The sequence below is a fragment of the Dermacentor albipictus genome, unplaced genomic scaffold (genome assembly GCF_038994185.2).
Source record: "Dermacentor albipictus isolate Rhodes 1998 colony unplaced genomic scaffold, USDA_Dalb.pri_finalv2 scaffold_21, whole genome shotgun sequence".
In the NCBI taxonomy this organism is placed as follows: Eukaryota; Metazoa; Arthropoda; class Arachnida; order Ixodida; family Ixodidae; genus Dermacentor; species Dermacentor albipictus.
The window spans coordinates 1,409,400-1,431,769 of NW_027225575.1; the positions used below are offsets into that span (position 1 = coordinate 1,409,400).

Genomic DNA, 22,370 nt, shown 5'->3' on the forward strand with positions numbered 1-22,370 from the left:
TTTTACTTGCAGATGGTTCAGCTAAGTGATCCAGACGGTTTTTTCTGTTAGATAGGCGCTTTATATAAGAGTTCTACCAAGGGGATTCTAGATTTGAAGTGATGACGCGATTAGGAATGTACTTTTCAGTTAATAGGCGTACTGGGTCTACAAGTATATCCCAACTTGACTGGACCGAACGGTGCTCAAAATCAACAAAAAAAGTTGCAATAAATGACGATAGATCATTGTTAAATCATTGTTAATGGCTTCAACGTTGGCTTCACTATAGCCTGACGTATTTCTGTTGCCACTTTTCGCCGAGTGTCCACTCTTGTTATATTTCTTTTTCTATGGTAAAACTGACAAGGCGGCGGCATAGCTCTTGGCTGCTGCTACTGGCAAGCAGGCGTCGCTTGTTTACCTTATTCTTAAATTTTTTTTTGCTCCGCTTCCCTAGTATTATCGCCGTTCTAAGCTGGTGCGCAATGCTCTAGTGAACAACGTGACGGGGCCGCTCGCTCGTAGCAGCAACCATCAGCTACGTCGTCGCCGTGTCGCTTATATACTTCATAGGGGTGGTAGTTATGATTAGTATTGCGATTACATGGACACTTCAGGCGCATTTCCGGCACTACCGTCTACGTCCTCGTGAGGTTCCGTGTAAATTCCAACTGCGATATGATCATGGCCGCGCGCCGTGTATGTACGAGGGTCAGCCGGGAAGGACGGAGGCTTGATACGGCGGCGTCTGCTCGCGTGCGCAGGCGTGGAAGGCGTGGGAGGAAGGAAGGGGCCAGGTTAGTGCGCATCTTTTCTTCTATTTCGGCAGTGGCGGATGAGCGTGGCTGCTCCCGCTCTGTTTTGGAGGCAATCTGCGATGGGTTCAAAGGCTGGGCCATAGAGAAAGATTGAACAAGAGGGGACAGTCCCATAGAGCCCAGCGGCCGAATTGACTGTAGCGCACCAAGCGGATGGGATTAACACCTTCCGGTTTTGGGCACACGCGTTTTGAACGCCAGCTTATTACTTAATAAAAATGGTTGCGAACGATATTTGCAAGCCTCCACGGAATGTGTCACGTGCCATTTCGTAAAGAAAACGCAAGACGTCTTCTGAAATGAGGAAATGTTAATTTTGCTCTATATAAATGCTCCTTGTGGGCTTCTGCATTCATCCAAAGTTATGGCACCAGATATAAGCAGCAGTCGTTGCCGTACGAAGCTCCACCGGATGCCATCAGCTGAAAAAAAAAGCAAATTACAAGCATGTATCATTTTGGTATATTGACCTAATAGGAGCATTGCGTGTAGAGGCCAAACGTGCGTAAGTGGTGAAGGAGTGGCATTACAAATAAATTCACTTTTACATACATTTCGTAGCAAATAGACTCCTCCCGAACAATGCCATAAAATATGAAGAAAACAAGCAATTTTTAAGCATCCCTCCCTTCCCGGACATTATTTCCTGCAATTCAAGAGCACAAATACACGGGTGACTGCGCGTTTCCAAAACAACTTGGCCTCAGTGGACGCGATGGCACGCCAAGTACACAGAGGTGGCCACAACACAGGCTCTCAGCCAGGCCATGTTACACGCTCGCAGAATGCTTTCTATAGTCGCACTCAAGACAAATTCGTGGGTGCAAAGCCTGTTTTCTGTCGGTCGGAAGTGAAAATTGTAAAGGTCTTGAGCTCCTCGGCCTTATGTTTTACGCGTCCTGCCGGTGCAAGCAATACACTCCCGTGTTATCACTCTTGGCAATCGCTCGTCGCGTTTTTGACAAGCGTGAGTAGCGAAAGAAGGTATATGTTGTTGCAGGGCTATCAAATGCGTCACAACCTTGTCCCTCTAAAATTCAGTACATGCAAAACTGTCACCACGGCCGGCTTGCTTTTCTGCTAACAGCTTCACACCCCCACGTGTGGCGAGCATGCCTCAAAAGTATCCCAAAAAGTTACGAAATGAATTACAATAATTTTTGGGGTCAGAAAATGCATCAGGAACTTCTCCCAGTAAGACTCAGTACACGCGAAACCAAGTGCGGCACACAGCCGAGCTGCTTTTCGCTAACTGCGCCACTACGCCGAGCGCGGCCACTGTGCTTGAAAAGTACCCCCAAAAGTAATGAAATTAGTTACAATAATGTCTGGTGTCATAGAAAACGCCAAAACTTGTCCCGGTAAGATTCAGTACACGCGAAACTGCGTCACACGGCCGAGGTGCTTTTCGTCACAAAGCCAGGTGCGGCGAGCGTGCCCAAAAACTATCGGAATAAGTTATAATAATGCTGGGGTTTATAGAAAGCGTCACAAGCATCTCCCAGTACGAGTAATTAACTTAAATTAACTAGGCCTGGACGGCGGAGCTGTTTTTCGATAACTGTGCCACTATATAGGTTGAGTTTTGTGCAGCAAGCCTAATGTGCTTGAAGTGCGTCGCAGACTGTCAAACAAAATTCCTCACCTTGCTGTAGTCCAGTAGTGCAGCGGTGCCGTGTCGAAATGCAGACAGAAAGGAAGAAAATCTCGCGAGCCCAACAAACGGGCTACATCCAAAACAGACGGGTCGCTGTGCAGGCGAGCTTCAATTGCGCAGGCGAGCTCCACATGCGCAGCCGGCTTCGCTCGCTTCGGCGGCATGTCTGGCGAATGACGCACGCATATGGCTCATTGTATATGGCTCGTCTGGCCTTGCCGCTAGCTTGTTGCTAGGTGACGCAAGAAAAGTAAGCCGCGAAGTATAAGTTCATTTATACGCAAAACTGTTTAGTTTTAGCGGGAAAATAATAAAACGTTGTCTGTAAGTTCATTTCACGTTCTTTTCTTCAGATGCTCGCGTCAACTAACGGATGGGGTTGACATTAGTCGTGACGTGTTTCCTGTTGCCAGTTTTCGCCGAGTGTCCCCTCTTGTTGAATTTCTTTTTCTATGGCTAGGCGACCCCAGATAGCTGATAGCATCGTGTAGGCTGGGCTCTGTCACGCCTAGTTCGCGTTGAAGGGAGACAGCACGAAGGGGAATTCTCTTGCCGCTGTTATTGCTCTTCATCCCGCTATTGTTTTGACAACGAGCGCTCGCAGTGTTCAAGTGAGATGTGTTTATGTTTGCCCGTACGCACGTGCACCATGCTTGTTAATTTTATTAGTAAGCGAATGCGTACCGGAATTTGTACGGCCGATAAAACTGCGAACCTTACTTCGTACAGCTGTCTAATAATTTGCGATTGCAAACTTCGCCTTTCGGAGGAAACTGCGACTTTTTCAAATAGACGTTTTAACACCGTTTTCGTGGTCACTAAGACAGCAGCGTTGTGACTTCGTTACCATCCTGATAATCTTAAGCATGAAATGCTTTGGCTCCCGTTGACGGCAGCCTTCAACATTGAGGAAAAAAGCCAGAGCCGTTACCCGGGGAACCTGTAAAAACAAAATAATGCGGTCTCTGGCCCGCAACCCTTTGTACAGGACCGCATTACATAGGCTAATTCCTGCCCAAACAAGTTACACAAATCTTGCTTTCGAGTTCTTCCTAATGTTTGTTCACAATTTCACTCAAGCTGTAGCTCTTCGTACGCTGAAGTTTTATTTGTCATTTCCAATAGCGACGTTCAAAAGGCAGATACTGTGCACTACACAACTAGTGGTCATCTTTGGGCGCTGAGCGCTGAACGCCAGCGGCCCGCGAGTTCCGCGGCGCGGGTTTTGCGTCATCTAGAGAGATAGCGGCACGCTGCGTGGCGCCTCCTTTAGGCGCTTCGGCCCGCCACGGTCGTTTAGAGGTTATGACACGGGATCAAATCCCGGCGGCACCGGCTGCATTTCGATAGAGGCGAAATGCAAGAAAGCCCGTGTCCTGTGCATTGGGACAACGTAAATATTCCCTGGTGGTGAAAATTAATCCGCATTACCCCACTACAACGTGCCTCAATATCAACTCGTGGTTTTGGCACCTAAAACCACAGAATTTAATTATTCTTTTCGCTTGGTAGTGCACTCCGTCTCTCTGGCGTATTTCGCTGCGTGTCGTGCGGCCTTCAGTCCGTTTTTTTCCTTCTATTTGGGCTGTGTCCCTGTGGACCAGTGCACGGTATGGCGTGGTGCGATGTAGTGTGGTAGGAAGTGACGTTGGGAACATGCACTACACCGATTTTAAGATTGTGGATAGTACCATATCCAACCAATGTCTTTTACGGTTTGCCATTTCATGCTTACATTTACTCTCGAGTACGGCAGAGCCAGCATTTTTTTTTGTCCTTTGTAGGCGGGGCCTTTGGCCCTCCCCACCAAGTCGCAGGGCACACAATAAACTTATTTCCTCCTACTCCTTTGTTTGCATAGTGCACCGATCGCCGTCAAATAGACGTCAGCCATTCAGTAGTGTGGATCATTTGAAACGCGGCCTTTTCAGAACGCTGGTGTCACGCGCGCGAAACACGTGCGCCCGTTTGCACTTCGTATATTATTTTCGAGTGTTGCACCACAGCTTTGAAACGAGGAAAAAATAACTGGGGTGTGAGCTTCAGCTGTAAACATAGGTGTATTCAGAAACCAGGTCAAGCAACCCTGAGAGCCGTAGGACGTTTTTCCCGACAAGAGCAGAGAGCCGGGGTTTTTCAGCCTCGTACAATGTGACCGTACTTTGTAAATCTGCCCAATTAAATGTTTTCCACCCTCTCCGCCTGCTTCCTTCGCTCACACATGGCGCCGTCGATATCCGCAACCTGCCACAGCCACTTCGCCCGCCAAGGAAATCGTCGTGCCCTCGACTGAGCGCTGTTGAACGACAAACCATTCCTAAGCCTACTCAGCCCCACGTTCAACAACGATGTCGTTCACCAACTGGCGTGTTGCCACCGCAGAAGACCTCGCCACCTTGAATGCACAGTTGAGTAAAACTAAGCTGCAACGCCGAAACCTCTCCACAACCGGGAACAAGGAGGAACTAATCGACCCACTTTGGTTGATACCGCGCAAGACGCATGGCCAAACCACGAACCCGCGCCATGCGTGCCCGCAATTTCAACGTCGTTTCCGACCATGCCAGCACCTACGATGTCATTCCCTGCCATGCCAACCTCACGTCAGACCTAACAGAGAACATGCAGCGCATGGCAGCTTTTCTTCACCAGAACATGACCATTATGATCACCACGATAGCAACTCACGCGAACTCAGTTCACGTGACAACGCTACCAGACCTCTCAGCTTCGCTGCCTACCTTCAACGGAAGTGGCACTCTTACTTTCAAGCACTGGATAGAAGAGCTTGAGCGCATTCAACGACTTCCATCATGGTAAGACCCAACTCTCCTCACCATCGCGCAAGGAAAGCTACGTGGAGTCGCAGCAGACTGGCATGCCTCAACAGGGCGACAGCTTACCCCCTGATCCTTCTGGAAGGCCAGGCTCCAAGAAACAAGCAACTTTCGATCATACAGTAGCAACAGAAGTTCACAGCCCTCACAGAAAAAACCGGAGAGAGCCTGCAGCAGTACACCTTTGCAAAGCTCAAGATCATGTCACGCTGTCCAGTTTCCATTACTGACAAGAAACGCATCGGATACCTCGTTCAAGGCATTCGTGATGACCAGGTAGCAATATCCATCGCTGTTCAGTGACCCCGTACCGTGGACGACTTCCTCAGCATTGTATCTGATGTGGATAGGGCATTGGACCACGCCCGCCTGATCTGATCTCCGCAGTCAGCAGAGCAATTCGGAAGACAGCCGGGACGCCCCCAGCTCCAGAGTGCTACTGCCACAACTGACACTACTGTGAACTCCTCACAGCGTGCTCGACCATCTACGTTCCAGTACACCGCACGCATGACGCAGCCTCCTCGTATTAACAGCCTACCACATGTAGACCAAGAGTCGAGGTACGGAGTCATTTCAGCGAAGTATGGTGTTCCAGGAACAGAAGAGAAGTACATCCTCAACATCATTGACTTCACAACCAGATAGATCGTCCCAGCAGTGGTGCCCACAACCTCAACCAAAGATGTGCTGAAACAATTGCATTCGTTGTTCTACAGATTTGGAGCCCCTGACGACTGTCTCTCCAATCATGCCAAGTCATTTGAGTCTCACCACTTCAAGAATTTCATGCGAATGCAGAGTGTGAACATGCATTTTTCAGTAGCATACCGTGCTGCCAGCAACGGACTTGTTGAGCGTGCCAATGGAACACTTGTGACGGTACTTCGGAAACTGTGCGATGGTGATCAGTCACTTTGGGTCACGAAACTAGAAGAAGCCGCTTTCGCTGTTAGTGCAACCCACCATCGAAGCACTGACTTTTCGCCCTTAAAACTTTTCTTTGGGTTCATACCAAAGCTGCCACATCAAAAATACCACCCACATCAAGCCTCTAACCTCAGCAAAAAGCTCCTAACACTGCCAGACCGGCGAACCGATGAAGTCAGCAACTTGGAACAAGCGCACGAAACTCGAAAAACAATATATGACAGGACCCACTGCAATGCATCATTTGACATTGGCGACTTTGTATAAGTACGATGGCAAGAGCCTATCCTACAGGGATCTGAAAAGCTTGCTCCCAAGTTCAAAGGCTTAGACCAAGTCACACGCAAGCACACTCCAGTCACCTACGGCGTTTGACAGGTAATTACCGACTCCACAATGTCTAGATAAGATACTCGAGTTGTTCATGTAAGCCCGATGAAGAAGTATCGTCCACCATACTTTGACTCAGTCCTGACCCAGCCGACTAAGGGACATGAACGCCCTGCTCCAGACTCGGCTGAGTCGCCGCCCGAGGACCACGTCCCTGTTCACGCCTCCGCTGAACTCGTAGATGCACATACCTCACCTTCACCCGCAGATGAAGCCTCGGCCCACCCTCCAAGTCGACGACCCCTGCGTCATCGCACACAACCCCGACATCTACAAGACTATGACCTCTCAATGCAAGAGTAGTTTTTCTTTTCCAAGTGGACTTGGAATTCTAGGTGGGGTGGGATGTGAGCTTCAGCTCTAAACACAGCTGTATTCAGAAACAAGGTCAAGAAACCCTGAGAGCCGTTGGACGTTTTTCCGCACAAGAGCGGAGAGCTGGGGTTTTTCAGCCTTGTACAATGTGAGCGTACTTTGTAAATCTGCCCAATTAAACGTTTTCCACACTTTCCGCCCGCTTCCTCCGTACACAGGGTAAAATGTGGCGAGCTGGGAAATCCTGAATATGATGTTTTTGAACCTGATGCTCAATTTGACATCCGAGATTACGCAATTATGCAAGTAAGTATGAATGTAGGCAATAAATGTTGACTGATTAGCATATGAACGATAAAAGGAAAATGCACTAACGTGCACAAGGTGACTGCTTACAAAATACCGGTCCCATCGTCGTATCTAGTTTGTACACGCGACGCCCATTCACAAGAGACAAATTCACTTCGCAACAGAAGATATTCTCTATGCAGGAGTCCTCCATTTCGGTGTTGGTTACCATACCTTTGCCGGCTGCGTTGGCAGGCTGGCGGCGGCAGCGGTTGACGGTAACGCCGCCGCGGTCAGAGGCTGGCAGACGCCCCACGAAAGCAGCTGCAGCGACATGCATCCCCCGCAGCACGCTGCCGCCGCCGCTGCGAAGGGCAGTCCATGTGTCGGCGGGCCGGCAGGGAGCGGCGATGGGTGGTGAATACCGTAGCAGGACGTCGGGGGCAGCAGCAGCAGCTGCTCGGCCACCGCCTGGGACGGGTAGCGAGGCATGGGCTCGTGGTCGGCCTCGTGCTCACCGCTCACGCCAACCTCTGCGATAGCGTGCGCACATTATCAAAAGGTGCAGGTACAAGGCGAGAAAAGATAATGGGGAAAACAGACCGCCGAAATGCTCCTTTGGATTTAGTAATACTCCAAGACTACGACTTGGGCGAGCTAGTATTACTTCACAGTGGGGAACCGACACTATGCATCACACCTTTGCAAGGGGTAAAAAATGTGCGGATCCCATGCGCTCTGGCAATTAGTTCAAGCGAAGCTTTCTTTGGTATTTACGGAGAACGCGGTTCTTGTTTAGCGACCATATGGAAGGATACAGCACACGACTAAGACGTCCTTACCGGGAAAACACACACACACTTTGGCTTAGTTGAGAGCTTAGGGCAATATGAGAAGCACGTTACCGCATACGGCCCACATTGCTCGAGTGCAGCGTGGAGCGTTCTCCCGGTGTCATGGTCGCAGCAGGAATACGATGATGGACATCCCTGTTATGGCCTAGTACGCGTATCTGGCGCCTTGCTTCCCATATAGTTGCGGTATGTTCTCCTTGGGCAAATCTTGTTCGACGAAGACTCATCGACACTTGCTGACACCGTATAAGAACGAAAGCACATAGTGGGCCGGCGTGAGCACACAGACTATAACTCACGCCTGGTTTCTCATGTGGAAGATCAAAGACAGTAAGAGCTGCATGCTGAAAGCCGCTAACAATGGCCTAACTTCGCTTGCGAATGATGAATTCGGCTTCAGTTCCGTACGAGTATTGCATAAAAGAACGCGATGCGGGGAGGACTCACCTTTGAGAGATATCTGGTGTGTGGCCGAGGAGTGCGTGTCTCGTAGGATTTCCTCGATGGAGAAACCGAAGGCCGGCTTCATCGTGGATATTCCTGAAGAGTAAGAGGAAATAAAATTACAGTAGAACTCATTTCACGATCACTGTCGATGGTAAATGCGATTAGCATTCGAGCAATGCAGACACGCCGTATTGATTGCTGAAGTCAAGTTTATTAAACATCTGTAGTTCTCGCTCTGAGACTTGCGTTGCTCTGACTATATGTTACCTAATCCGGTATCCTCCCTTGTTGCTATGGCGCTCGCTGGCAAGGTCGCCCTGAGTATGTTGGCATGGCGACAATAGGATGACGTTACTGAAGAGATGATGACCGTAAAGCAACATCGTGACGACGATGACTTGATGACGACGACCATATGACGAGAGTCGGATCACGAAGTGAAAATGACGACGATGAAATGACCGCGATGGCATCACGACCAGGGTGTGACAACGAATGCATAAAGACGACTGCATGACCACGACACAATGACGACGATGGCATAACAACTGTATGAGGGCAATCGGATGACAACGAGTGTATGACGACAATGGAGTAATGACGACTGCATCATGAAGCCTGTATGACGAAGATGCCCTGACGACGATGGGGGGACGACGACGACATGACGAGAGACGATTGACGATGATGCAACGACCATGATGGTATCTCCATCACGAGAACATATCTATTGGTCCAAGATGTTACACAATAATCGGCTGGCGTAGAAAGCGTGACGACCAGGGCATCACGAGAGTCTGATTACAAAGTTGGAATGACGACGATGTAACAAACGTGACGGCATCACGACCACGAGCACATGCCAAGTGGCCCAAGCTGGCAGACAACTTAGAACACTGGGTCGGCGTAAGAAGATTAGATAGATAGATAGATAGATAGATAGATAGATAGATAGATAGATAGATAGATAGATAGATAGATAGATAGATAGATAGATAGATAGATAGATAGATAGATAGATAGATTCAAAACGCCTAAAGTAGGCAAAGAATGCTAATCGCATTAAAATGCACGAGATGATTCAGAACATCCTTATATGCACCATGCGTAAGCATCGCTAGAGGCAGTGTTCTCATCATAATAATCCGTCTGTAAAGACATCTCGAAGACCCTTTCAATTGCGCTTTTTCGCGTCAGAACTGCAGCTTTCGCCGTCATCTGTTTGTGCCCACAGAGACACAGTTTGCTTCTTCTGTATATATCTGGAAGAGTCCCATTCTCCAAGTTCGCCAATACGGCCCTCTGTCTGAACCAAATAGGAGCCTCTGGCGGCTGCCGTGGCAGTTTGACATAACCTAATCGCCCGGTTCCGCAGCGGTTCGTGTCGAGCTGTTGTATATTCCATTTGGCTAATAGGGAACCAACCAGATGTTTACAAACTCTTCCTTATATCCCTCTTTATATATGTTGTTATATGTTCTTATAATGCTGCTTAACCAAGTTCGTCTTAAGGGGAGTCTACTACAAAAGTTGCTCTCATCTAGGTTCGCATTCATGAAAAAAAACTACTCTGCTAGAATTCTTCGTAATGAAAACTGTTTGGGCAATTTAGCTCCTGGAAATCTTATTAGCGAAGCCGAGATGCCAATGGCAAAAAAGCTTGTGGTGCGTCTCTCTTCTTCTGGCGCAGACCTGGTCAACCACTCTCTGCCACAAGTGCTTCCGAACGAAAAAGCTTTGTGACTTGAATCCATCAAGTCATAGTGTATAAGGATGCATAGACAACTTTATATTGATAGCATTCGAGAACGAGACAGGAATTTTGGTTAGTGTGTTCTTAGAATTGTCGTTATTTTATCTTAAATATACCTTTGTCTCTTGGAAGGAAAGCCAGTACATAAAAAAAAGTGGAATTTGCATAGGTCCATGTCTTGCGCCTCTTCTCAGCGATATTTACCTCGCACATAAAGACCGCATTATTAAAGCTTTTCTTGGTATGACCCCGGTTGAAAAAGTGTGTAGATATGTAGACGATATTTTAGTTCTCATTGAATGCCTGGAGGAGGTGTTTGAGCAGGCTGTAGGAAACTTGTTAGATGTATTCAGCAAAAATCTGTATACGTTAGAGCTGACGCATGAGCTACACGAAAATAACTGTCCAAGGTTTTTGGACGTCAGGCTGAGCATGTCCACTAGACATTTGTGCTGGACGTACGAACCAACGAGCGGGAAACCGCTTCTCTCTTTCTAGCAAGCACATTCGAAATTAGTCAAAAGAGGAATCGTTAATGTGTGCTATTTCAGTGCCCTCAGAAGGTCATGTCCGCATTCTATGGATGCAAAAAGTTTTGATGCTCAGGTTCACCGCTGTTGTTGTATCAGCGGTTCCCCGCTGACACACGAAGGCTTGAGTATCAGCTGTCGCGGAAAAGCTTTTTAAGCAAATCAAGCACGCCGAAGCTGATAGAGCACCAAGTCTGCCAGACGAAAAGAAAAAATCTTGCAGCACTTGCGCATGTACATGATGTGTCCCACAAACTGAAGAGGGTAGGGCGACGCGCTGGTGTTCCGGTGATTTTTTCAGTTTCGGAAAAACTAGCAAAGCTATGCAAGTTGGCTTCACAAGCCAGGCGTGGCCATTTCACTGTGAAACACAGGAAGGGTTTAGTGCCCTGCATCAATGGCATGGTATATGCGATTCCTCTTATTAGTAGAAAAAAGTAAGTGGGACAGAAAGGAAGGTGCTTAAATGATTGTCTCAGAGAGCACCATAACAATGTGAACAACACGGTACAAGGTCATCTGGGTATTCATTGCTGCGACCACGGGTGTAAACCCTACTTTGAAAAAAGCGAAGTGCTGGCTAAACATAGTTCTCAGCTGACAAGTGAATACATTGAGGCAGATTTCATTAGGAAGTTTGATATCTCGTTCGTCAGTTCTCTTTCGATTGCACTTTCATCTCGGGAAATGGCGTTCTTGACAGCGTCTGAATGGCAATCATTTCGTGTGCTCTGTAGGTACGTGGTTATCAATTGTGGAGTCTTAGCGTCTCACAGGAGTACCGACTACCGCGGGTTCGAGCTTAGCGAGCCACAGGGCCGCGTCAGCCGTCAGCCTCTAGCGCCGCTGCGCGCGAGCTCAGGCCACAAGGGGCTACCGAGCGACGCACGCAAGAACACGGTAATGCCCTAAGTTGATGGAAACCGTTTATTGTCTCCAACGGCACCCAACACTGCACGAACGCCCGGTCCAGGGATGGCAGGGAACCAAAGGGGTCCCGGTCCCACACCAAGGGTGAAAAATACAGTTAGGGGCACCTGTAGCACGTCGCTGCGAGAGCACAGGTTCAAGCTGGGACGCGCCACTAGGAAAAGTCCCGGCGGCTATGTTACTTGCTCTCGCGATAACCGATGAGCCAACTCGCGAGAGCTCGGGCAATCTCCTTCGGCTTGGGCCTCCGATGAGTGCGGCTCGGCGTGGTACGACCTCGCGCGAGCACTAGGCACCCGTTCTTCGGCTTAGCGTCGGGATAGGAACAACACGAGGTACGCGCTCCCCGCACGGGCAAAGGCACCGAGCGTGAGCTCAGTCCTAGTCACAAAGGTGTCGGCGGACGATACGAAGCATGTACGTACCGGGCGCCGTCCCAAGGAGCAAGAGAGCCGCTACCGTCACGGCAGTAGCCACCAGGGGCCGCTCCGTGACGTCACTAGCTCCGCCCTCACCGGGAACTACCGCGAGTGGAGCGCCACCGCTGAAAACTGGTTCGGAGCGAGAACGATGTGGCAGAAGGATTGCAGACACGGGTGAAATGCGCCCACGCAATGGCGTGTCGAATTCCCCAAATCCCCACATCCTCCTCTCCTTAATTGCCCCCCCTACCTGCAGTCTGGCGAAGAAGCTGGTAGGGGCTAACGCACCAAAGACAACTGAGCCTTTCATGCACTAGCTAATTCCTACCTCAGCCCAGCAAGCACTATGCGTACACACACAGAACAAAAACATACATACAAGGATAGCGGAAAATAATAAAAAATAATACACTCTAAAATACAAGAAAAATGACGCCGCGAAAGGGGGAAGAAATATTAACAAAGGGGTCTGCTGCTAGCGCGGGTGAATGTCCGGGGGTGCGAAGAGAACGCGGCGCGTATAGTTCTGTGGCTAGGGCGCTGGCCGAAGTCGCGGGAGTTGCGAGCGCAGGCTTGATTGCAGGCCAGTTAACGCAGGAACGGGCTCACCGTTGTTCCATCGAAGTTGCTGGTGAGTCCGATGAGTGCCACTTTCGTGGTGGTGGTGGTCCCGAACTCCAGGTGGACGGAGCAGGACACTGCCAGGTCAGCTGGCCCTGCCGCTGTATGCAGGATGGATGAGCAGCCACAGCGGCGGCTGCAGGGCGTTCGCACGGCGTCGGCGACTGCAGAGAGCCGAGCTCCTGGCGTGATGTCATAGGGTCCCGTCCACCATCGGTGTCCGCGGCGATCCGATGAAGTTGGTGCGGCTCCTTCAGCTTGCTTCAACGAGCAACCACCCCCCACGCACGCACGCACCCACACACGCACGCGCGCACTCTCCTCGTGGTAGTGCGCATCACTCCTCACCGTTCACCATGCCGCCCGTCGTCCACAACGCGCCGCGCCGATCCAGGCGCGAAGGTTCTCTCTCTCCCACACCAACGAGTCAAAGGGATCACTGTCATCCCCCGCACTGCCCGACACGCCAATTACCGATCCCCTTCTTGGCAAAAAAAGAAAGGGAAAAAAACGAAAACGAAAAGAAAAAAAAACACACACAAGAAAACAAGAATGTTCAAATTAAGTCTATCTACAAGTAACAAGAAATGAACTATACAGCTGTACACTTAAAACATTAAAACGATAATTACACTCAGCATGCGTACCCAAAAATAAAAATTTTTAAAAATGCACATTGCTACTACACACTGCTAACAACTGTAGCAGAAAGCTGGGCTGGGGCCAGCTTCTTTTCGTGCACTGGCCGCGAAGAAGCTAACCCACTGAGGCTAAGCAATATTACTGAGGGCCTTCGGTAGCGGAAAGAGTCCGCCGTGAGGCACGATATCACACAGGTGACCGTTTCCTCAGGTTGTACCGGTGCGTGGTCCGAATGCGGTCCTTCGCCCCGGGTGTGCCCTGTTGATTGCGGGTGGTGCCACTGGGCACCGGCGCGAGCTCGTCGGACCGCGACGCAAAGGCTTTCAGGTCGGCGATATGGGCATGGCTGAGTTTTCCCGAAGGGGAATCCTTCAGCAAGTACGCGAGCGGACACCAAACTTTCTCTACTCGGTACGGACCAAGCCACTTATAGGAGCGAGCGAGGCTGAGAACACCTTGCTCGCGTCGCTAACAGCGTGGTTGCGCTTCAGGACTAAATCACCTACCTTAAATGAAAGATGGCGATGCTTCCGGTCGTACTGAGCCTTGTGCTGGGACCTGGCCGAAGTCAAACTCTGCCTTGCTCTACAGAGACCCCGACAAAGCCTGTCCTGAAGTGCTGAAGCGTACGCAGAACAGTCTGCCGGCGCCTCCTCATCCCCGAGCGGACATTGAATGACACTGGTCACCGGATTTGCCAGCTCCCTTCCAAAATTGAGGAAAGCGGGAGAAAAACCATTCGAGCGATTCTCGGCGGTTCGGATTGCGAATGCGAGCTCACTCAAGTGGTCTGCCCAATCCTTTTGACACAGGGCAAAGGCCGCCAACATAGGTTTGAGGGTTCTATTGACCCTCTCTGTCAAATTGGACTGGGGATGGTAGGGCGACGTGGTGCAGTGATTAATTCCCAGGGAACGGCACGTAGCACCAAACACCCGAGCGGTGAAATAGGACGCGTTGTCCGTAATTAGTCTTTTCGGAAAGCCGAACCGACAAAAAACTCCCTGTAGCCTCTCCAGCACCGCTCACGCCGTCACTTTTCGAAGCGGAAACAACTCCAGCCACTTCGAAAAATGATCGACTACTACCATCAGGAGTGTGAACCCCTGCTTACTCCTGGGGAAAGGCCCCATGAGATCGTAGGTGGCCACTTGCCACGGACGCTCACTGTCAATTGGTTTCATCAACCCGGGCGACATGCCACCCCTTGATTTCACCGTTTGAAAGACATGGCAGGAACGGCAATAGCGAGAAGTGTCATGCTTTATGCCAGGCCAGGTCACAGTTTGGCTTAGTTTCGCAAATACTTTGGAGCCACTGAAATGACCGGCTAAGGGTCCGTCATGAGATGATCGCAACAGTGCGCTTCTCAGACTCTTGGGGATAACCACCTTAAACGGGTCCACAGCCTCATCATCTGTAGCTATGTATTTCAGCAGGAGCCCGTCGTGATCCAGCAAATATGAATCCGCGGGGGACCCAGCGCCACACGCTGGTTCCGGCCCCCCTGCGCCCGCCGCACTACCAGCAGCGTCTTGGCGCTCCATCTCCCTGAGACCGTCACTCACTCCGCGACAAACGAATCAATTTGCTGGGCCTTCAGTAACTCTTGCCTGCTGAATGCGATTCCAGTTCTCCCAAAGGGGAGTCTGGTCTCGCCCCCACTCAGTACTGCAGCCAACGGCGTCGTGGGTTCGCTTTCGAGAAGCTCGCCCGCTCGCTCGTTTTGCGGCGCGCTGCTTGCCTGGAGAGCGGAATGACAGGTTTGCCCGCTTGCGGACTCGCCTCTCTCTCCGCTCGTTTCGCCCCCGACGCTTGCTGGCGCAAAGGCACCGGCAGTGGCTGTAACACCTGGAGGAATGCTCTTGGTGGACAATGGGGCACGAGATAGCGCGTCAGCTACCACGTTGGTGCTCCCCTTTTGATACTGCACTGGAAAGCCATAACGCTGTATCAGGAGAGCCCAGCGCGCCAGTCGGCCCGCAGGCTCACGGAGCCGCATCAGCCAACTGAGCGCACAGTGGTCCGTTTGCACTACGAATTTCGTCCCATCAAGGTAGACATCAAATTTACGTAGTGCAAACAACACAGCGAGGCACTCATTCTCGGTCGCGGAATAGTTCCTCTATGCCGGAATCAAGGAGCGGCTGGCAAAGGCCCCCAACGGTTGCAACACACCATCGTATTCCTGTAGGAGGACTGCTCCTAAACCCAGGTCGCTCGCGTCGGTCTGGACAACGAACGGTCTGTCTGGTCAGGTCGGGGAGTCTAAGCTGCGCTGCCTCCGCAATGGCGCTAGACGGTTGGCAAAAAGCCTGCTGCTGCTCAGGTCCCCACTGCCACGCAGCCGACTTACCCAAGAGCTTGCTCAAGGGTGCCTGCACTCGGGCACAGGACGGAATGAATGACCGGTAAAAGTTGGCCATTCCCAAAAAGCGGCGAAGGCCACGTACGTCCTTGGGCGCGGGGAAATCGAGGATTACCCGAAGTTTCACCCGGTCCGGCTCAATGGAGCCTCCGCCCAGCGTAAACCCCAGAACTGAACTCGGGTTTGCGCTAGTTGGGCTTTCGCAGGATTCAAAGTCATCCCGGCGGCCCTCACCCTCTCGAGCACATCGGCAACATGGGCCAAGTGTTCTTCCAAGGTTCGTGAATAAATCACGATGTCGTCGAGGTAGCACATATGCAGTATGACCACTTTGCTTCCCCGAGGACGCGGTCCATGAGTCTCTGAAAGGTCGCAGGACCGTTGCAACGACCAAAGGGCATACGAGTAAACTCAAATAACCCTCTGTGGGACGTGAACGCGGTCTTGCACCGGTCACGCTGATCCATCCGGACCTGTAGGTAACCTTTGGAGGCAGGCACGTACCCAAAGAGGGGCCCGGGGGGGCCCGGCCCCCCCCCCCCCCCCGATATCAAGTGGCATACCCCCCCCCCCCCCCCTTTCCCACCCACGCCACCACTCCTCACACATTCCTAAAGCGCCGCCAGATCAATGTTGAGACTTGGCAGCTGTTCATCGGTCAGCCTTATGCTGCCTTTTTCACTCCTTTTAGAAGGCGGCAGTTATCGGCATCTCTTGCAATGTGAAGGACAGTTTTCTCATAGATTCCGCACCCGCGTGATTAACTCGAGATGCGTTCAGTTGTCACCATGTATTCAACCGTCACGCGCATAGCTGTTGCTTTTGTTAGTTCAAACTTCTTTGTTTAGGCTGATCCTGGGACCAGGAGAGGGATGCGGCTGTTACTCAGCTGGTCTGTACTCTCATGGAACGAGTTGCGGCCGGAGAAAACGCCAATTGCGTTTAACTTTTCCTTTCCTTCATTATTTTCTTGAGTTACTACTCGCCGCGACGCTGGCAGATGTCCGGAACCATTCACGTGATATGGGTTATACCCCTGTCACACGGGAAGATTTAATGTCATTCGAATCGACTGGCATTCGATGCATCGAATGCCATTCGGTGTCTTGCGGTGCTACACAGTAAAATATAATGGCATTCGCAAATGATAGCAATGACGATCTGGAACAAAATTTGTGAAATGCAAAGAAATTCTGTGCCTATTAAACGCGTTTAAGAACCTTTGCGAGTACTTTTAAAACGGAGGAAAACATTTTGACGCCAATTATTCACAACTAAAGTACTTCGATCTTCACAAGCCAAGCCCCAACTAAAGCCAAGCCCAAATCCGGTAAGTGTAAACAAGCAATATGGCCGATATGGCGCTCTGTGGAGGAAGCGCAGCTAGCGCAGTTGATATTGAAAAAGTGAACGCCCTAGTTGCCTCTTACATTTGTTACCGAGCACAACGAAGAAACAAGGAGAGGGCACTGGAACTGGCAAAAGAAGCGCAATCGAAGATCAACGCAAGCCTGAAACTGAGATTAGTAGCTAATTCATTCGCTATTGCTGCTATGATGGCTACCGACGCCACAGTTCACCGTGAGCGGTGGGCATTTGAACGAAATGAACGTTGGTTCGAAGAGACGCTTCCACATCTCGGGGAGAATCACTTCAGACAAGCTTTCCGTGTCTCGCAGACGACATTCCGGTACCTTGTGGAGTCGTGCAGGATCGCCTTGGAGCGCCAAACGACGAACATGAGAAAGCCGTTGTCTGTGGAAAAAAGGGTGGCCGTCGGGATGTATCGGCTGTGCTCAAGTGCTGAAGACCGAACGATCGCCCATCTGTTCGGCATCGGCCGGTCGACGGTGAACGTCGTATTTCGGGAGTTTTGTAAGGCTGTCACCGAACAACTTGAAGCAGAGTGGCTTCGAATGGTCCGGCGCCACGAATTGGAAAAACACGTGAGGGAGTTCTTTTTCTTCACTGGCTTCCCGCAGGCAATCGGCGCTCTCGATGGTTGTCACTTTCCTATATCCCCGCCGAAGGACAACGCAATCGATTACCATAACTACAAAGGCTGGTAGGTACCTTCGAGACCTCTACGCTGGCGCGAAGTTAAAAAATTATTTCACTTTTCATTGCGTGATATATTGTGAAATATAAACGATTGTTTTCGATCGTTACTGATTAAGCTTTAGCAGTAGTAGCTATGAAATACGTAAGTATCTGCAAATAACAATCACCAAAGTTCAGGTTGCCTTTATTTTCTTTTCTCTACCTGCAGTGTGTTCAGAATGGTGCATTTCTGGAATTTCCCGCACTAGAATTTCATAACTGCTACTGTCAACTGTGTGTGCGTTGTCTATACATAAAAATGTATACATAGGCCAAACTAGTCGTGATGTTTTGCTGAATGAACGCTTTCCTTATAAACAACTTCCAGTCATTTGCTAAAAAGTGTTGCATGCATGTGCTAATTTGCCTAAAATGCCTTTACTGTACAAACAGTGTGAAGGTATCAGGACTTGTCGTGCAAGAGCCATAGCTAGAAAATTCCTGCGCGCATGAAGTTTTCCTTTGCGGCAACAAATAAAATTATCGGCAAGCATGCATGCCGGAGCTGTCATGCTGTGGCCTGCGCCTGTTGCGCAACTCGCACAGTTGTTTGAGAAGTGCTTTTCTCAACGTGGCTGTTTATGACAGGTTAAAATACTGCAAAGAGTAGTGCCCACTGTTATGCATGAGCAAGACAACATTTGGCGCTTGTTTCTTTTATACAGGTACAGTGTAATACTGCTCGCCCTGGTTGATCACCAGTACCGGTTCCGGTATATCAATGTTGGAGCTCCCGGCCGATGCCATGATGCCAACGTGTACGGGCGATCGAAGCTGCACACACCTATTGAAAGCGGACACCTTGATTCGCCTGTGATTATGATCGAAGGTGCTGCTATAACACCACTCATTCTGTGTGACCAGGCATTTCCACTGACTGCAACGCTGCTTAAGCCCTTCCCAAGTGCATCACCTGGCACCCCCGAAGCTGCTTACAATTATAACCTTTCCAAAACGAGACGCATAGTTGAAAACGCATTTGGACGCCTGAAAGCTCGTTTTCGTTTTGTCATGAAGAGGCAAGAATGCAAGTTGCCCAATGCTAAACAAGCCATTAGGGCCGCATGTGTTCTTCACAATATCTGTGAGACATTCAGAGACCCTGTGGATCCTCAGTGGGAACAAGATGTGCCTGCATTTGATGAACTGTTTCCACAGCCATCGCGCTCCACCACTCAGTCAAGTGGAACAGGACACAGTGTTCGAGCTGCTCTGGCACAATACTTCTGGAGACGTGCTCAACAGGCCACATGACCAGCAGCATTGCACCACAGCAGAGAAGCAGTGTGTGTGTGTGTGTGTGTGTGTGTGTGTGTGTGTGTGTGTGTGTACTTCGAAGAGCGTGTGAATATGAAAACAATCATGCTCATTGACAGACATGCAGGCATTGAACATTTACTTTTTGCCCAAATCCCGCAAACACGCCAAATATAAATTTTCACGCTGCGCACTTTCTTCCTGCAGCTGAATCTGCTTCTCTCTGAACTTTTCTTCTTTCTGCATTCCTTTTTCTAAACATAGACGCAGCTGCCGTTGCTCCTCAATGAGCTGCGCAAGCAGATTTGCATTCGATGGCTGCCTCTTTCTCCTTTCACGAGGCCCCAGTAAGCTCTGGCGAAAGCATTTTGCTGGGGAGTCCCAGTTTGTGAAGGTCCAGCGTCAACAGGAGATGAAAGCGCACGACACGAAGTTTCTGATGATGTTTCAGATGCGTCATCCTGTGTAGGATATGCCATATCCTCATTCATGTTGGCGGCTGCGTCCCCGTCGTCTCCGCTTCTGTGGTCATTCTCCATTTGGTGGATGATCTGAAATGGAAAGTGACGAGCAATTAATAATGCCAAAACCATTTTGAAGTACTCTCAGTGCAAACAAACTCGATCTGAATGCACAGGTTATCACAAAGTCAAAATACAACACAATAAGAAATGGCTATTGCATGCACAGCCACCCGCACACTTGACACAAATGCTCGAGCACGTGGCTTGCACTGACATTAGAGCCGCTGAGTGCCGACTGCAGGGTCCAAGGCCACGCTGTACGGTGCACTTGCGAAGGCTGGCGAAAGCGGGTGCCTTGCTGCCACCCGAATATGATCTCAGACCTAGTGGCAATATGTTGAAGGAAGCCACGCGCTCCAGCGTTTGTCTTACGTGTGCGGTGGTGCATGCAACATAATTCTGCCAAAGCCACCATGTGGCCGAGCTGTATGACTTGGCTCATGGCCTCACGTAGTCTTTCTCTCTGCTGTGCGCTGATGTTATACAAGGCTTGTCTGAGTAAAAGCTCAACTTTGCTAAGTGGTACGTTTGTCAGTGACAATATTCGGTACCACTTATTCCATGAATTCGGACTATCGCTTTCCAAGCATTGTAAGCAAACCTTGCAGCACCAAACATGTTAAATTGCCACCATTAACACATATATCTACATAACAGGCAGATTTGTGGACAAGGGAGCCATAGCGCTGCCGAGACGTTACTTCTTTTTGACCATGGTCAGTGACCAGCGAACTTCGTCAGGCAGTTCAGAAGCACCAAATATCGGCGGCAACATGCACCCAAGATGTGCACATCTTACCTCCTCCACAGTGTTGCACTGGCTTTCCACCATTTCCCGCTGGTCATTCATTGGTAAGGCATTGAGGAACTTGTGAATATCCCAGTAATAGGGCCAGGTGACACGGCCTTGCCCAGTGCCCTTTTTCTTGTTGATGTCTCTGCAACAATAAAGGAATGAAAGGAAATATGAGGCATGTTTCGGAAAATAAACAGCAGTTACAAAATACGTAACAAGAATTTCCAAACTGAAACAATTAATTAAATTCATGCCAATCTTTACGAATGATTGACTTATATATTCAGGGAAAAAAATTCTCTACGGCGGTTTTTCAAGGATAAACGTCCGCGCATATTTGTCGGTGTTTATACATATGGCATGAACGACTTCCGCCCTACAGGACAGGCTAAAAAAAACGAGAGCTCTCGCCAGCCGCTTCGGACCTCTACGGGGCATCATTGCGTGGTCAATGCCCGGATCTCTCTGGGTTCGAAACCTGGTGGTAGCACGTCTTGTCCAAGTGAAGTGGACACACCGTAAACAAAAACAAAAAAATAAGTTTGGACACCGAAAGGGCAATTAAACCGGTTGTAGATATCAATAAACAAAACGAGAGGCGAAAACGAAACTTGGCGGCGGGTAACAGATGATGTTCCCGGCTTATCTGCCGAACTCCGACGACGCGACATCGATGTCCGAGTCATCACTGCTCGAAAAGTAATTAAAGATCGCTTCTACGATCGTCGGGATCACGCGAAACTGCTTTCTTTCGAGCGCGCGCGGGTCCGGATGTCGACGCCGTCATGCCGATCAAGTGCACCTCGACCTTTGCCCTCGCGCGTCCTTTAAAAATCCGCGCCACGCGGTTAAAATGTGAACCGTGCAGAAAAGGAAACACTACTTTGTACACAATCACCCAGATGGCGCTACTAGTCCAGAAGCGCAGCGTTCTTTTCTTTTTTTTTATGTTGGCGCTCAATAACGTCAATCGCCTGTGACTGGTGCCTAGTGCCGTGGTAAGAAAAGAGTAAAGTTTATATAGCGTAACCTAATCCGCCTGCGCCGATGCATGGGTCGTGCTTTTCTCTTCAGTCGCTTTAACCAGAAAACAATGCACGAGAAGCTATAATTCGTTTCAAAAGTTGGGCTCAGTGGAGCAAAAGCTTCGAGCTGCCCACAGCGGCGCTTACAAAACAATGACACGCGCATGCGATGGAGCCCCGCCTTCCTGGCGCGCGCAGTCCTGCTTAAATGAGTTCCTGCCAAAATACACTCACCTGTACTTGTTTGCTAGATTTTCGATCTTTGTCTTCGTCTCTTTCAAAGTCTTGCTGATGCCAGCATCGAGCAGCTTTTCAGCAATCAACTGGTACACTTTTGCGTTGCGCTTCGCCCTTCTTAAGTCATGGAGATGGTCTTCCCATATTTTGATAAGGGCGAATGTCTCCTCGGGTGTCCAGTGCGCTTTTTCTTTCGGGTCCGCTGCAGCTGTAGCCATGGCACCGCACGTCCAACACCGACGAACCACCACCACCACGAGAGTACACAAAACCACAGCCAGGCACCATACCACTGCTGCCGTTGCTGAACAAACATACAATATGGCCGACCGTCTCGACAAACTCCTCATCCCCGTGCTCCTGATGCCAAGAGTAATAGCGCTTGAGCAGAGCCAGTGGTGAAAATATCATCGCGGTAAAAATAATTATTCGTTTTTATAAGTCTCAATAAATATCTTCTGGCTTTGCTGATGCACGCATTACTTTTTCGCATTGCATGTCGCTGTTGTCGATCTGGGGTGGAGAGTATACATTCGGTTCGAAATCGAATGCGAATGAGTTCTCCGAACTCATTCGATGTGAAGTGTCATTCCATTCGAATGACATTACATTTTCCCGTGTAAATCCCGAGAATTGGGATTACATGC

General features: G+C 49.8%; 2 protein-coding genes across 2 annotated transcripts; one reads left to right on the top strand and one right to left on the bottom strand.

Annotated features, from left to right (window-relative positions):
* The first annotated feature begins 17,138 nt into the window (after positions 1 to 17,138).
* On the top strand, positions 17,139 to 19,209 carry LOC139052283 (uncharacterized). Its single transcript, XM_070529367.1, has 2 exons — positions 17,139 to 17,849; positions 18,550 to 19,209. The coding sequence occupies exons 1-2, from the start codon at positions 17,143 to 17,145 to the stop codon at positions 19,136 to 19,138; spliced, it is 1,296 nt and encodes a 431-aa protein (XP_070385468.1). The 5' UTR covers positions 17,139 to 17,142; the 3' UTR covers positions 19,139 to 19,209.
* Positions 19,210 to 19,259: 50 nt separating this feature from the next.
* LOC139052284 (uncharacterized) lies at positions 19,260 to 22,059 on the bottom strand. The gene is made up of 3 exons (XM_070529368.1): positions 21,721 to 22,059; positions 20,465 to 20,603; positions 19,260 to 19,692 (listed from the first exon to the last, which is right to left on the bottom strand). Exons 1-3 carry the CDS (start codon positions 21,939 to 21,941, stop codon positions 19,396 to 19,398), a joined length of 657 nt encoding a protein of 218 aa, XP_070385469.1. The 5' UTR covers positions 21,942 to 22,059; the 3' UTR covers positions 19,260 to 19,395.
* Positions 22,060 to 22,370: the final 311 nt, after the last annotated feature.